General features: G+C 36.4%; 2 protein-coding genes across 4 annotated transcripts; one reads left to right on the forward strand and one right to left on the reverse strand.

Annotated features, from left to right (window-relative positions):
- Positions 1–121: 121 nt before the first annotated feature.
- LOC130739816 (probable methyltransferase PMT24) lies at positions 122–8,910 on the reverse strand. Of its 3 annotated transcripts, XR_009019958.1 has the most exons (10): positions 8,694–8,910; positions 7,118–8,383; positions 6,883–7,032; positions 2,710–2,980; positions 2,498–2,608; positions 2,246–2,420; positions 1,239–1,508; positions 861–1,061; positions 461–749; positions 122–281 (listed from the first exon to the last, which is right to left on the reverse strand). XR_009019958.1 is itself a non-coding variant. In XM_057592245.1 (9 exons), the coding sequence occupies exons 2-9, from the start codon at positions 8,222–8,224 to the stop codon at positions 521–523; spliced, it is 2,514 nt and encodes an 837-aa protein (XP_057448228.1). In that variant the 5' UTR covers positions 8,225–8,236; positions 8,694–8,910; the 3' UTR covers positions 320–520. The 3 variants fall into 3 exon arrangements, 2 of the variants coding, with proteins under 2 accessions (XP_057448228.1, XP_057448217.1); XM_057592245.1 differs by lacking the exon at positions 122–281 and having other exon boundaries at positions 320–749; positions 7,118–8,236; XM_057592234.1 differs by lacking the exon at positions 122–281 and having other exon boundaries at positions 320–749.
- A 1,917-nt stretch (positions 8,911–10,827) lies between these two features.
- On the forward strand, positions 10,828–14,573 carry LOC130739837 (magnesium dechelatase SGRL, chloroplastic). The gene is made up of 5 exons (XM_057592271.1): positions 10,828–11,205; positions 12,904–13,080; positions 13,204–13,362; positions 13,874–14,020; positions 14,249–14,573. Exons 1-5 carry the CDS (start codon positions 11,038–11,040, stop codon positions 14,354–14,356), a joined length of 759 nt encoding a protein of 252 aa, XP_057448254.1. The 5' UTR covers positions 10,828–11,037; the 3' UTR covers positions 14,357–14,573.
- Positions 14,574–15,718: the final 1,145 nt, after the last annotated feature.

A 15,718-nucleotide genomic window follows, 5' to 3' on the forward strand; every position in this document is an offset into this window, starting at 1 on the left:
TCCCCTGTTATAGCTCAAATGGAGCATCTGCAGTGTACTCTCTTCTCAGTTCAATAACAGTCCCTGAATTTACCAGTGTTATCACTCATGAGGGGGGCAAGGAGATCTCCGCACACTGGACTAAAAGCAAACCACACAAATATATGGACATCACATTTATGGCTAATTTCACGTATATACTGTTCAACAAATTTTTTTAATCCAATGCGAGACTGCTTACATACACTTGGATTCTATCTCACTTGCATTCCCAACATTCTTTTCCTCAAACCCTCATGTATCTATAAGAGAAAAGTAAAATAAGTGTCTGAGAAAAGAATAATACACAACATATTTACATTAATAATGATAATCATAACAATAACAGTGATAAATAGTTACAGATACAACTAACAACATAGAGTAGTACATATGACATTCTTCAATGATACACATGGAAGTAAAAGAATATAGATGTTACCCATTTCGCCAAAACAAGAGGGTGCCATCCTTTAGAAATTGAAAGAGTGAAGCAACATAATCAGGCAATGGCTGACATAATGGTTACAACCTCTGTTGGACGCCACAATGTCTTCTGAATGCAAAGTAATCCGTCCCCAAGTTTTGAATAGGTGAACTGAATATCCCAATGTAGAGATTTAGTCATGCTCTCTATCTCACCAATAGTTTCAACATTGTCTCTTATGATCAAATATCCTTGTGGTCTCAGCATCCTGTCAACTTCTGCAATCACTGCCACTATGTTGCACCTGAATCAAAAAGAAATATCAGCTAAAAGATAAGAAGGTTAAGGATTAAAAGATAAGAAGGTTAAGGATTAAAGAGATTTCTTTGTTGAAAACTTTTCATAGTTAACCTACCTTTCCTTCAGTTTTGAGAACAAGGAATCAGCATGGAGAAGATCATAAGATCTAGGATAGGTACTGAAAGATTCACACCAATCATGATAAATACCGAACAAGCCACGCTCATATATTATTGGCAATGTGTCTGGAGTATCAATTGGAACCACATTCATTACCCAAACATTTATTTTCAAGGTTTTAAGAGCTGCAGCAAACCTGAAGACATGAGAAAACACAAAAACAACAGTGAACAGGGTTAAAATTTTATAAAAAGATCATAAGCCCCCCCCCCCCCCCCCCCCCAAAAAAAAACACAGTGTAGTACATTATTAAGAGGACACAGAATTTCAAAGAATCATTTTCCAAGAATATAAATGAGTAAGAATGTCTGACCCTCCATAAACAGCTTTCATGTCCATGACATTTCTTACTGAAGACCAATTGATTCCCATTCCATTCAAATATGAGTGGGAAAGAAGGTTAATCCAATGCTTGTGATCAGCAGTGAATTCCACTGAAGCAGATCTTCCATAAACACCAGCCTGAGAGTTTAACCAGTAGGGTGGTTTCTCTAACCTCAGTGGCCATTGCTCAGGCCAGATTGATCCACGCTCTGATGAACCTACAGGCACTTTGTGCATACAAACCTGTAGTGATATATTCCTGAAGATAAGGAAGTTGGAACATAAAAATTAGCAGAGTAGCTTTATCAAAAGGGAATAATCACCAACTAATCTAAGAACCACCAAAGCCCCTGAATTTGTTGAGCATATAGAAGGCAATTTCAACAAGAGCAAAAATTCTGAGATGTTTAATCCCATTTCTTTTTTCAATGAAACAAGAAAAAGTAAATAGTACTAGTGACTCAAGTCCAGACAAGGGAAGAAATATTTGAATAAAACGAATACTCCATTTCAATTGACTATTAATTACTAAGAATCTCATTCTTTTACTCAAGCTTCACACTCACAAAATCAATATCATAGGGAGTTTTACAATCTTTATGAGTAACCTCTGACTGACTTAGGGTATAACAATATGAGAAATATTTCAAATCTTGTGCTAGATGATTGATGTTGCAGAATGGTACTCTCCAGATACCAACAGATTAGTGCTGTAAAACTTCTAACAAAGATCCATCAATCTCCAAACAAAAGAATGCTTGTGACGAATTGACAAGGAAGAAAAGGAGTTTAATTATATATCAACATAAGCAATGACAAATCTCATTCATCTTGGTAGAAAGACTCAAGCTCTTTGGGATTACAGTGTAATCATTACATTTTTTTTAAATTTCCATGCATTCTTATTAGGAATTTTTCAAAACATTATTTCCATTCCACCTTATTTAAGAAGCAATTTATACATATTTCCCAAAATAAAACAAAAAATAGGAGTACCAAGCAGTATTTGGATCATCAGATTCATTGCACAATGGCGGCTCATTGGTTGATCTTCTGTTATAGCATTCATTGTCAGTTGGTTTTCTATATATTGCCGCTGCCACTCCATTCAACTTGTCCTTTTTAATCACCACCTGATCCCAGCACATTGACTTTGTAATTTTAACCATGGCTGCAACAAAATGGTTTTATATAAAATAAGTAAGTTCATTACTTAGAGTAGAAGGAATTTGGTTTTGATGGTTTTACCGTTCCAAATCCCAACATTTTCTGGATCCTTTTGATACACTGGAGTAGCAGACCATACAAAGTAACCTCCAGGTCGCAAGACACGATTAAGCTCCAAGAGTAGCTTGCCACCTACATTGTAAAAATAATAGAGTATTGCTAGGAGTATCAAGCATAAGTTCAAAAATAAAAATTTTGAGAAAAATAAAATTTTATCAAAATAAGTACGATACCTTCTATGTGCCAAGGGACTCTACAACGTGCACAGTGGATAAGATCAAAGACAGAACCGGGGAAGGGCAATCTTTTGGTGCCCATGGCACCTAATATGGCGGGAATTCCACGTTCCAGAGCAAATTGCACTTGGGCCTCATGCACATCTTTAGGAGCAAATGACATGGTCAGAACATCTTTTTCAAACAGATAGCCTCCAAAGCTGGCTACGCCACACCCAGCGTCCAATATCACACGACTTCTCTTCCCCCAAGCAATATTAGGAAGAGCCTGTAGCATTAAACAAGCACTCGAATTAGGGGAAAAAGGACATATCAATCAAATGAGAACAAGATGGCTAAGCCAGTGATTGGATACCCGTTAGCATCAGTGTATTCAGATGTTAACACTCACTTCGAGACAAAAAGTGAATGGAACTCGTCTTATGGATTGAGTTAAAAGTCTGTTTACATTGCACTTAACTGGTATTCAAACACACACTAAGACACTGATTAATTTTCAAGACAAGGTATTGACAAGTTTGTCAAACTCACTGCATTGATTATATGGTCATGGAAACATATTTATCAAAAAACAAGGATGCCTTATGTTGACTTAATAAAAATAAAAAATGAGAAAAATTAGAGAGATGATTTGTTTCACGATGTAGACCATATACTTGAGAAGGCTTGTAAACTAAAGAAGGTTAGATTGTGATATGATATTGTGATAGCAAAGCATAACAACAGATGCAAAGTGAAGTAGGTGCTAACATGAAAAGGTTGCATGACTAACAGGAAGCAGGTCAGTTAGGGAAACTATCACCATATCTTAAGATGATAAAATAATACACAAGGAACTTATGTGCCCCATATTAGAAGAGTGTAAATATAACAAAAAAAGGAAAAGAAAAACAATAAAAACCAATTTTCCTAGCCAGGAATAAGATAGTATTTTAGTTTGTTAGGAATTACTTGGTAAAGGATTTTAAAGGATCTTTTAAAATAGAATAAAATCTGAATTAATTTCAGATTTTTTTTTTCACACCTGGAAGCTGTACATGAATGCTTTTCACATCTGGACAACTCATACAAAATTTGACTTAAAGACACGACTTTGACAATCCAAACAAGGTGACTAGGATGTCAAAACTTATTACAATTTTAAGGTGACCCCTTGGCAAGAAATTGATCAATGTTACAAGGATGATTTTGAATACCCCGAGGATGGAAGCTCGGTTCAACAACAAAAGAAGGAAAGGAAATGATGGTGTCTACATGTTTCTAACTGGTCTTGTTTGAAACTTGGACAAGGCTTGGGATATATTCCAGCCACAACCATTCCCTTCCATCCAGGAACTCTTCTCTGAAATTTAAAAAGAGGAATCTAGGAGAACGATTACGTTGCACACTCCCAAACTCGCCACAAGTCAGGATACTGAGGGTTCAGCCCTTGTGACTAAAGGGTTCAACCAAGGAGAAGATAAACGAACAAAGCCAAGGTGTGACCACTGTAGAAAACCATGGACAACAAACTGGAAGAAGAAATCTAGAGGGTGAGGTCGTGCTTTACAGACAGTAAAAAATATAATATAAAACTATTCATGTCTCTTCAATCAAACAACATAAGCTTTTGGGATAATTGGTTCATGACATGGTATCAAAGCATCCATGACCAAGTCGTCTAGAGTTCGATCCGTATTGCCCCCATTTGATATGGATCTAAGTTTTTATTCCCAACTAATAGGATGCCATCTTCTCTACCCCTAAAGATAATTGGTGAGCGGTATTTATCCAAATAGATGAAAAAAACCAAAGTAAATTAGACCCTTGAGCCAAAAAAAAGTGTACACCAGGTATCTTCCCACTCAAAAGGGATACAACAGAAGTGCTTTAATCCAAGATCCAGAATAATAATAATAATAATAGTACTAAAAAAAATCTGTCACTATGGATGAGTCAAAACCTCTCTTCACTCTTCAACTTCATGGGCAAATCACAATTGAAGATTCAACTCAGTACTTTCAACTTAATGTTTCTGATTCAGAAATCATTTTTTCTTGAAAATAGAGAAATTGAAGAGTGAATCAAGTTCTTTAGATGATGAAAACTTGATGCCTACCTATAGCAATGATGCTGAAATAACTAACAACAGGTACCATTCACAATAGCATAGAACCCTTTGACACTGCTCAAGGAGGCAAACCACTCGAAGGAACATCCTTTCGAACCCAAGCACCAACATGAGTCCAAGAACCCAACAAACAATAATGTTCATGAAACTGCACAGTCGGTCGACTCTGGATCAGATTAAGTTTTTGAGTCCAGGAGTTCTGAATATAATTGATTTTGATCTCCCCATTGTCATCCAAATGGGTGTAAGGTCATGTACTAAAAATCCGCAGACTAATTTTGTATCATACGAAAATCTTTCACCTTCTTTTTGTGCCTTTACACCAAAGCTTTCATGTAAGGAAATTCCAAAAAACATACAGGATGTTCTAGAGGTTACTGAGTAAAAAGAGGTTGTATCGGAAGAGACAAAAGCTCTTCAAAAGAATCAGTCTTTAGATAGAGATGAAAGCTCTTGAAGAGAATCAGACTTGGGATATGGTGGAGCTGTCAGTGTTGTTATTTTATTGTAGTTGTCTAATAATCGTTAGCTGTAGCTTGTCATATGCTCTGGGAAGTTAGTAGTTAGTTAGGCCAGCTAGCAATATGTTAGGCTTAGCAGGTAATAACCAATTCAGTTAGTAACTTCCCCATCCCTCTATCTCTCCCTGAGCTAGATTTAGTTCATCGTATCTCTATTTCTCTCAATTCAATACACTGAATATGCAGATGAAGTGCTTTATTTTTCTTTCAACCTTATTATATGGTATAGAGAGCTTGTGAATTCAGTTACGCTCTAACATTTATAAGGACTTTTTTAGTCACCATTGTAAATATGAGACCTTAACAAACACTCCTTACGCTCAGGGCTGGACATCTTGAGTGTGCACTATGCAAACTAGACTTATGCGGATCTGGGGCAGTTAGTAGTCAGTTAGGCTAGCTGGCATTTCAGCTTTGCCAAGATACGAAAGTCTCTAATTAATCTATGCCATAGGTTTGAGTGAAACATTTGGAAACCAATTGGCCTTGTATTTTTCAAGAGAGCTAACTGATATAATTAATTTTTAACACTCATTTTCATCCCACTGGTGTCTCTCCTCATGGCAGTTTATAAGAAAATAGAAAGACAGAAAACTAAAGAGCACTTCATTTGAATATCTAGTGTATTGACTAGAGAGAAATAGTGATACAATGAGCAATATATAGCTGAGGGAGAGATAGAGAGATGGGGCAGTTAGCCAGTTACTAACTGGGTGAGTCAGTAACTGTCAAACCTAATACACTTGTCTCTAGCAACAAACCTTGATTGGCCTCAACAACAGTTGGATGTGAAGAATGTATTCCCAAATGGGAACTAGGAGGAAGAAGTATACATGGGTGCACCTCCTGGCTTTGAAGAGTGCGTTATACGGAAATATGTAAGGTAAATAAGTCTCTATAGGAACTAAAGTGATTACCTAGAGCTTGGTTTGAAAAGTTCACCCCATTTATCAAAGGCCAAGGTCACACAGGGACAAGCAGATCACACTTTGTGTGTAAGACGTTCAACTGAAAGGAAGGTTGACGTATTGATTGTATATGAAGATGACATAATCCTTACCATTGGTGACTAGTTAGAAACAAATCAAATTAATACAATCACTCCCGACAAAATTTGGAATGAAGGACTTGGATACATCTTATAAAAAAATCCTTCTCTCCAAACCTAGAAAATGTACTTCATATTTTTGCAATGACACAAAACTAACTAGTAATAGCTTCATCTCAATATCAAAGTCCCTTTGCTTTACTATTTTTTTTCTTAAACATTCAGAGCTTGACTGCAATCCCAAAACAGAAAAAGTATTTTACAAGAGTAGGAAAAATATAAACATTGATGATTCCTCCAAAATAAGAATCACATTGATATACTTATGTGCACGACACATGACTCAAATAGGAGGCCTTTCTTTTCCTATAACTAACAATCTGGTTCTATGTTATCTATAAAAATAACAAATGTAAGATCAAGTGGCTATGAGAAATAACATATTAGCAAGAGAATTGCAGTATTGCTACTTAGCTGAGGAAGGCTCTTACATTCTGAATGAATTCAATGTAATGAAGAGCACCCTTTTTAAACTGCGTTCCGCCACCAGGAAAAGTAAGGTATTGACCGGTAACTTTGACCCAGTTTTGATGACCCTTAGATTCTACAAGCTTTGTGTGTGGAGCATTTTTGTACCATATCTGCAATAGGCACCAAAGGATCATTTATTGAATTTCAAAATTATGCAATCACTTGTGGCTTTCACCCAGTTTATGTGTTACATACCATTTCCCTGCTTTTGGGCCACTTAATTGGGATTCTATAGCCCTCAGGAAGAGAAACAAGACAAGTGGGAGTTTCTTCGGGACAGTGCCTCTCCCAGTGCTCATAGTTCATTATGCTGTGAAGCCTTCTAATTGCTTGCCAATTGTCAAGACAAGGAATGTATTCTGATCCTGTAGTTGTATTACAAAGTTTCCAGTCATATTTGGTGCTTTCAATGGAGACTGAAGACTTGTGTGGATCCTTCCGATGCTGCAACTCTGCAGCTTGAGTTGAAAAAGTTCCCTTTTCAGTGTTTTCAGTGCTAGCTTCAATCAAAGTTTCAGTTTGTATACCGGTGATAGAAACTTCTTTAGAAGCTGGACTTTTTTCATGGCTTTCCATGTTATCCTCTCCAGCACTTTGTTCTGGCTTTGAACGCAGATTTTCCTTGACTTTCTCCTCCTCAGACTCACCAATCCTCTCATCTAGCTGTATGGTTTCACCTGCAGTACTTTCTGTCCCTAATTCACTACCATTTATGCTCTTATCAGATTCCCTTTCATCTAAACTTTCCATTGATCCTCTGACTTCTTCATTAATTTGACCATCTAGTGTTTCTGTTTCTCTAGATTCTGAATTTAAGTATCCATGTGATTCTTCCTGCTTCTTGTCGATGCTTGGCTTGACATGCCTAATTTGATCATTCTCCTCAATTTTACTCCCTGGACCCTTATCCAAATCATTTGTTTTACCTGAGACGTCCTTTACAACCTCATGCTGATTATATTCAGATCTATTATCAGACACATTTTCAATTCCTTTTCGGTCATCCTGATTTCCTGGACTAGTTTCACTCTGAGATTTATGGTTCTGGCTATCTACCCTTGTTGATTCTTCTGGTATATTTTCACCTAACCCCTCTTCATATTGCCTGGAACCACTTTCACTAGCTATATCTTTCACCTCATTTATGGTCTCAGTCTCAGATACCTGCATGACTAAATTCTGAATTGGATCAATGGATGACATTACAATCCATACACCAACTAAGCAAAATGCAACGAACACGGCTACAGAGACCGTTGAGCAGTTCCTCCTCTCGCCTCGGGAATTCTTCCCCAGCGCCATGTTTGTTTACTCCTATTTCAAGGCAAATGGATACAAAAAGGGGAGCAAAGTATCATCAGCAGATCCACGCTAACAAGCTTCAAAGTTTCAACCAAAATTGCTCAAGCTAACAAGCTTCATAGAAGGGACATCTTAAACCTTGACTTTTTTCCTTGTTTCCTAAAACGAATGGAAAAAAATTGAATTTTTCACGAATCATTAGAAAAGGGTCAACTTATATTGTGAAAAAATCTAAACTTTATCCCAACAGTACAACGATTAAGAAACATTTCACACAAGGGTGCGAGTGTCGGAGCAAAAACTGAACAAAATCTAGTGCAAAGTTCAGTAATTGCACAACACAGAACATGCATCATGAGGGAAACCATGAAGAAATTCACAGATACAAGAACCTGAAAGAGATCCTACTGTGAAATTGAAGCAAAATGCAAAACAAGGAAAGGGTGGGGACTGTGTAGAACTTCTTTACCTTGTTTCCCGGGTGAGATTGCTATGGCATCCTACACAGACAGTAAAGAAACATTTAAGAATGAATGAACTCTTTAGACAGAGATTCCTCAAAAGCTTCTCTGAGTGTCCGAGGAAACTAAAATGAAAGAATGTGATGATGTTTTCATGAGAGAGCAATTTTGATTCTGAAAGGGAACTTGGGGGAGCTTGTTTAGGCCAAACACTGTGGGGACTCATGGGTGGTAATGTGTCTAATTACCAATGATTGAAGAAAAAGAGAACACAGTGGGATAATAAAAGATCAAACTGGCTGGGTAAATATCGGATAGACACACTAATGAGTTATGATACATTGATACCATCACATTTCTCACCTCATTTTCATCTTCATTTCTCTTTATCTTTTTCTTCTTTTTCAATCATATCACTTATCGCATCTTACTCTCTCTTCTTTTCTCCATATATCTCTCTTTACTCCACCTTTTACACATATTCAAAAGGTGTGAAGATAACTTAATCACTCAATTGGTGTAATTGGTATAAATATTCAAAGTCAAAAATGGAAGAAAAAGAGATGTAAATATCAGATATACACTCAATTGGTGAGAAAAGTAATAAATGTTATATACAATTTGATTTTAAGAAATGGATGTGATATATGATTTATTGAGAAGTCTCACCCAAGATAGACCTTACTGTATGGAAATATAATTCTCTCATCTTGAAATAGCTTTTGCGTTGAATTCGATCTCTAATATTCTAATAATGTATTAGAGGTTATCATAGGTCCGTTACGTGGAGACTATCTGTATACGAGTCACCTACGGATGTTTTTGCATATTTTAATCAAGGACTAGACGTGAGTGAGTGTGTTGACAGAGGGTCTATTGTTCTTGTTCCCTCTTGCTGCGTTTTTAGTGGAAATAAAACCTAAGGTGGCTGATTTTATGGTTGTCACTGTGTTTTTGCTGCAACATTTCTAGTTCAGATCAAGAAAAGCAGATGTGGCTGATTTTGGGGCTGTCACAATGAGGGGGGAAGGGCGGAAAGGAAATGAGGGTGGGGGTGGGGGATAAGAGGGTCGTGGCGGTAGTCGGCGGGAGAACCATTGTAGCAGAAGATGGAACATCAATGGTAACTTGGGAGCAGGTAGGGAGGGGAGAAGGGAAGGGATAAAAGGTAATTAGAATTAGGGAGTCAATTTTAGTGTTAAAATGTTTATTTTTCATTAATTAATCCATGTGTAATTAAAAGGTAATTAGAATTAGGGAGTCAATTTAAGTGTTAAAATGTTTATTTTTCATTAATTAATCCATGTGTAATTAAAAATATTAATAAAGGCCACGTGGAAACAATGAGTAGGCAAAATTAGAGCCACCTCAGCTTAAAACACGTGTAAGGACCTATTTAGATTAAAAAAACAATTTCAGGGACCCGGAATCGGAAAAAAAAATTCAGGGACTTATTTTCATACGGCGTACAATTTCAGGGGCCTGCAGGGGCCTGTAGAGTATTTAAACCTTAATTTTATTTATTTTAAAATATAGTCTCATTCATGAAAATGTAAAGAAATTAAATTTAATAGAATGATCAATTTTAAATGTATTTTTTATTCAAATATAAATCTGATACATTTTTCCTTATCATATCATGTCCTTATCATGTGCACCTCAAACACAGGATATGATAAGAGTCTATCCTGCTCTTATCCTATCCTGTTGATATCCTGTTCATATATCATATCCTATCATATTCTATCCTGACCACTAAACGGGCCCTAAACATATATGTCGAGTGAATGTTATGAGTTGGTGTCATCAAAGTATAAACACCGCCTCATTTTAGAAGAAGTTTATGAGTGTGTTTGGAAAATCCAATCCGCATGCAGGAATGCTAGAATTGAAACTAAAATGCATTACATTAGTTAAGTAGGCAAGAGTAAGCAATTGAGAGGAAACTCCAATCAGGCTCGGATTCGCTATAGACTGAACTATTGGCCCCAAATAAAGCCACATCATTACATTATCCACAACAAGCTATCAAAAATTTGAGCTGTTTGATGTCGTGGCACGAAATTATTTATAAATATAATATACTTGGATTTCAAATTTCTATAAACAAAACAAACAAAGAAATAATAAATCGTGTGGAAGAAATGGATTGACAGAGATTTCAGAGTGTGTGTGGGTGGGGTCTGAAACCTTGTCCACAAACGAATGCAACTGAGAACACAAATTTCCCACATCACTCTTTGCTTTCTCTTTTGCTTCTTCTCCATCACACTATTCTTCTCTTCTAAGAAGAAGAAGATGATGGTGATGGCGTTTGAAAGATGAAGAGGAGCACAGTGTTATGCATCCTCAATGGCATGTCATTGTGCTTACACTGCCTTTACATTTTCATCATCAACCAAAGAATTCTCCACTGCTAACCCTAATAACATGTTGTTGAAGCCATCAGCTAGATGCAGACCCTTTCTCTTGTCCTCCATCAACAATTCCACTCCATCCTACAACACCCTTGTTTCTGAGGTGCCCCTCTTTCACTTTGATGTGTCCTGCTTCCAGCATTTTGAAGGATATTGTTGGTTTTTTGGTCATATATATTTTAACTTTGTTTAATGTGGCTAGTTTTGTTGCCATTTTAGGTCATGAATTGTTGAATTTGCTTGGTTTCATAACAAAAAATGTACAGGGTCATGCAATGTTCTTTCTGTCTGTCTGACATTGTTGTATGCTTGTATGTATCTCATGCCAAAGAGCCAAAGAGGGTTTTTTTTTTTTGGTTTCTTCTTTTGGTCCCATAATGCTGTTTCACCATATAATGTGCCATTTTAATGGTTCACAGAGTGAAGTAACTTACATATGCATGCATTTATCCTATCAATTGCATATTCCAAGAATGTATTGATGGAAACATGCATTGCAAATAATGCAGAAAACATTCTCTGAAGTCTAGCTTTTAGCACTCTGTAATATGACATAACCTGACATTGATTTCCAGATAAACTCGATATGATTCCAGATTTATTGTGCTTCAATTGTATTTGGCAAATTGGATGGAACTAGCAATGGTTTAGGTTTTCGATGGTCTGAGTGTGACCTACTTACCAAACTTAAGGTCTAAGTCTGGCCTATTGGCCTGATGTAGATAAGCTTTGTAAGTCCTGCATGGCCTTTTTAAAAGCCTACCTCATAATAAGGTATTTAAGTATGTCATAAATCTTTCGCTAAATAGCCTTATAGACGTAATCTTTATATAGGCTCTTATTTAAATATTTAAATAGGTCAAAGCTTAACCTTTTTAGCAAAATAGGTTTTTGGCCTGATTTGTTAATTAAATAATCTTCGACTGACCAAGGTTCATGTGGGCTAAGCTATAGGCCTCCGCAAATGGCCTGATCTAATTTCATTGCTAATTGCAAACTCTATTATATATTGTAGATTTAACCCTTTTATTCACTCACTCAGAGCCCTCTTATTGTAAAAAAGTCTACCTACTATCTATGATAAAATGTCGTAATTCAGAATGGTGAACTGAAAAGATTTGATTTATTGCAAGTTGGTTTCCTTATATACAATAACCTTGCTTGTTCTTGAGGCTTAAATAAACAGATATGCAAATCTGAAGTCAATTTGGCCATCTTAATAATAAACACTGGACATGGCAATTCTTAGCTCGTATGCAAGAAGTTCGCATTTCCTGAAGTGATTCTTTTATTTCAATTTCTTATCTCACATGTCAATGTGTAGTTGGAATTATGCTTCCAGTATATTTTCTATAGGGATAGTATACTATTGAAGATTTAGATTTTTGTTGGCTTGCTGCAATTGCATTCTTTGACTTTGGCTACATTAAGTTGTCATTGAACTATGGATAAACAGCTTTGATGTATGACCTGGCTTCTGGCTTCCTGTTCTAATTTACAAAATTATGATTTCTTATCTTCATTCATGCCGAAAACCAATATGCTTTAAAAGATAATTCCTTGCAATTTGAGATCCACCTAAGTCATTGCACATGGTAGTAAAAATTCATTGTTGGAATAAAAAAAGGACAGAACTTAGGCACAGTTCTATAAATGCAGTTTTTGCTGTTCTCCATTCATACCAGCTACCTTCTCTTTTTAGGTTACAACTCTGGACCTCATTGTTTCATATAACTGTACAAAAGGTTATTTAATGCATTATGGTTATCATTGTGTGAGTAATTTTTGTTTTTGAATTTAGGCTGTTAGACTCTTGGTTCCTCCAGCAAAATTTGAAGCTTCAAAGCTGAAGGTTGTTCTATTGGAAGATCAGATGAACAAATATGCAAGTATTATTCCGAGAACCTACATTCTATCCCACTGTGACTTAACAGCTAATCTGACTTTAGCTGTGTCCAATGTAATCAAACTAGAGCAGGTTTGTGTCTTTACTTTATGCATGATTGGCACATAATCAGTGCATGATTCACATTTAAAAAGAAACATAAGTTTTCTCAATTAATGCATATTTGATTTATACCATTCCTTCTGTGACTGGCAGTTGAGAGGGTGGTATGAGAAGGATGATGTTGTAGCAGAATGGAAGAAAGTGAAAAATGAAATGTGTCTCCATGTTCATTGCTTTGTCAGTGGTCCCAATCCCTTCCTGGATCTGGCTGCTGAATTTAGATATCACATATTCTCCAAGGAAATGCCTTTGGTATGTTTGCATTTAATTTATAGTATCCCTTTCAGCATCAATATCTTAACAGAAAATATCTGTAAACTAGGACTGTCCAAGAGGTGTTCTACATGGAAATGTCAAATAGTTTCATAAAGATCCCCATTAAGACTGTTCCATGCCATTGGTCAAAATGAACATAAAACCTTGTAAAGGAGATTCCCAACAGAATATGAAAAAAAGGAAGAGATTCTAATGATAGGTTCTCTTCTAAATTTCCACTTAAACCTTGTATTGTGCAACTTGAGTTATATCTGGTATATGAACATATTGTTGCTTAATTGCATATTGGTTAATTCAGATTTTTGTTTTCTGAAGATAACATCTAAATCATTGCTTAAAATTATTGGCTTCTCTTGTCCTTGTATTATTACTTGCAAGGATGAATCTCTCACCTTTTAAGTTGTGCTTTTTGTCAAAAACATTTATGGGGTGTTATTATGCCTAAATGTATGACACATAGTTGAATTAATAGTCTTGAGCATGCCAGGTACTCAAAGCAATTCAATATGGAGATTCTGTACTTTTCCATGAGCACCCGGAATTACTAGATTCCATAGTCCGAATTTATTTTCATTCAAGCTCAAAAAAATACAACAGAATGGAATGTTGGGGGCCTCTAAAGGATGCAATGGAGGTAATGTAGAAATGCTGAGATAAGCAATGATTTGGATTAGTGATTTTACTTGTTTGCAAAAAATTCTTGATATCACATACTAAAAAAATTTCTACCATCACGATTTCAATAGAACACAACTTTTTCTCACTTTTTTCTCTTTTTCATTAGTCATTTTATGAAAACAAATTCATACAATTTAGTATCATTTTTCTTTTCTTTTCTAATTATGTGTCTTCTGTGTTAAAGGGAAAACAAGCGGATCAGATCCAAGGTTTAATAAGCAGAGATTGTCCTCCTGAAAAGTGTCGGAGCCCAAAGTCCATCTTCCAAGCTCTTTTTGCTTTTCTTCTTTGAAATGTATCAATAACTTGGAGGATTTGTTCATATCCCATTTCTTCCCACAGCTCACAATTTCAGGAGGTTTTGGCAAAGCAAAATTCAGCTTGCTAGAATGTACTAGTCCCCAAAAAGAAAACTAAATCTTTTGGGAAGACCCAAAAGGAAATGTAAATTTGGACCAAGACAGATTTCTTGTGCAACAAGTGCAATTCACTTATGATTTATGTGACTACTTCTTGTGTGTCAAGTGAACTGTCTGTGGAATGCAGATCCTTTGTCCTCATTTTGTGTCTCTTTCCTTGTCCCATCAATTAAATTCTGCCACGTTGGCATGAGTACGACAACTATAATCTTAAATAAGTAGTTTTTAAGTAACATCACAATTTGATGGATGACACAAAGAATGAGATACCAAATGGAGACAGAGGATTTCGGTCCCTTGTCTGTGTTGCTTGTCGCATGTCATTTGGCTATGTAAACACTCAGCTAACTAAAAATAAAAAATGAATCTCCTCTCGTGCCAATTGTCTGCCTCCTCTATAACAGAATCGTAACCATTGATTTAGATTTCTATTAGTTAAGATTGATTTAAGTGAAAGAGTAAATGCTTATTATAAATATACATTTGGTTATTGGACCGGGTGGGCCCTTCAAACATAGGACCCGACATGAACATTGCGACAGTGCTATAAAACATTAAGGTCTTACTCGGGCGGGCAGGTTTTACTCAGGCAGGCTTGTTGGCCAGGACAAGGTTGCCTACATAGGACAGCCTCATCCCTACAGACAAGGTCGCCCACACTGGTGGTGGACTTATAATTGTACAACAGTGTCAGGAATTGGGCCTTAAATACAAGGCCCAATTACCCAATTAGTATAGGGTTTCGGGTCTCCCCACTATAAAAGGGAGGTTATTCATTGTATAAGTAACTTTTACTCATTTATGATACAATATCCTTATTCTTACATCATATTGCTATATTCGTGCTCTGCTAGAGTTTCCTAGTCTATGGTATTAGTTAGATCTAGGTCTAGAACAATTATGGTTAACATACATGGTTGGATGGTGCAGGCGCTACAGAAATCTAGGCCTAAGAAAAATGGTAGGGGTTGTTGTTACACCACATCACCCCAAATTACACCCCCTCTTCTAGAAAATCCAAAAATACATTTTTCACTCAACATCTCCCCCTACGCCTCCTCCTCATCTCTTCACCCTCACCATCACTCTCTCAACATCTCCCTCCACCATTTTCTCTCACCATTTTCCCCCACCATCATTCCCCACAATTTCCTCTCAATCACCATCACTCCCCACCATTCTTCCTAACCATAATTTCCTTCACTTTCCCTTGGCCAGAAGTTCAGCGACGAAAT

Source organism: Lotus japonicus, chromosome 1 (assembly GCF_012489685.1).
Source record: "Lotus japonicus ecotype B-129 chromosome 1, LjGifu_v1.2".
In the NCBI taxonomy this organism is placed as follows: Eukaryota; Viridiplantae; Streptophyta; class Magnoliopsida; order Fabales; family Fabaceae; genus Lotus; species Lotus japonicus.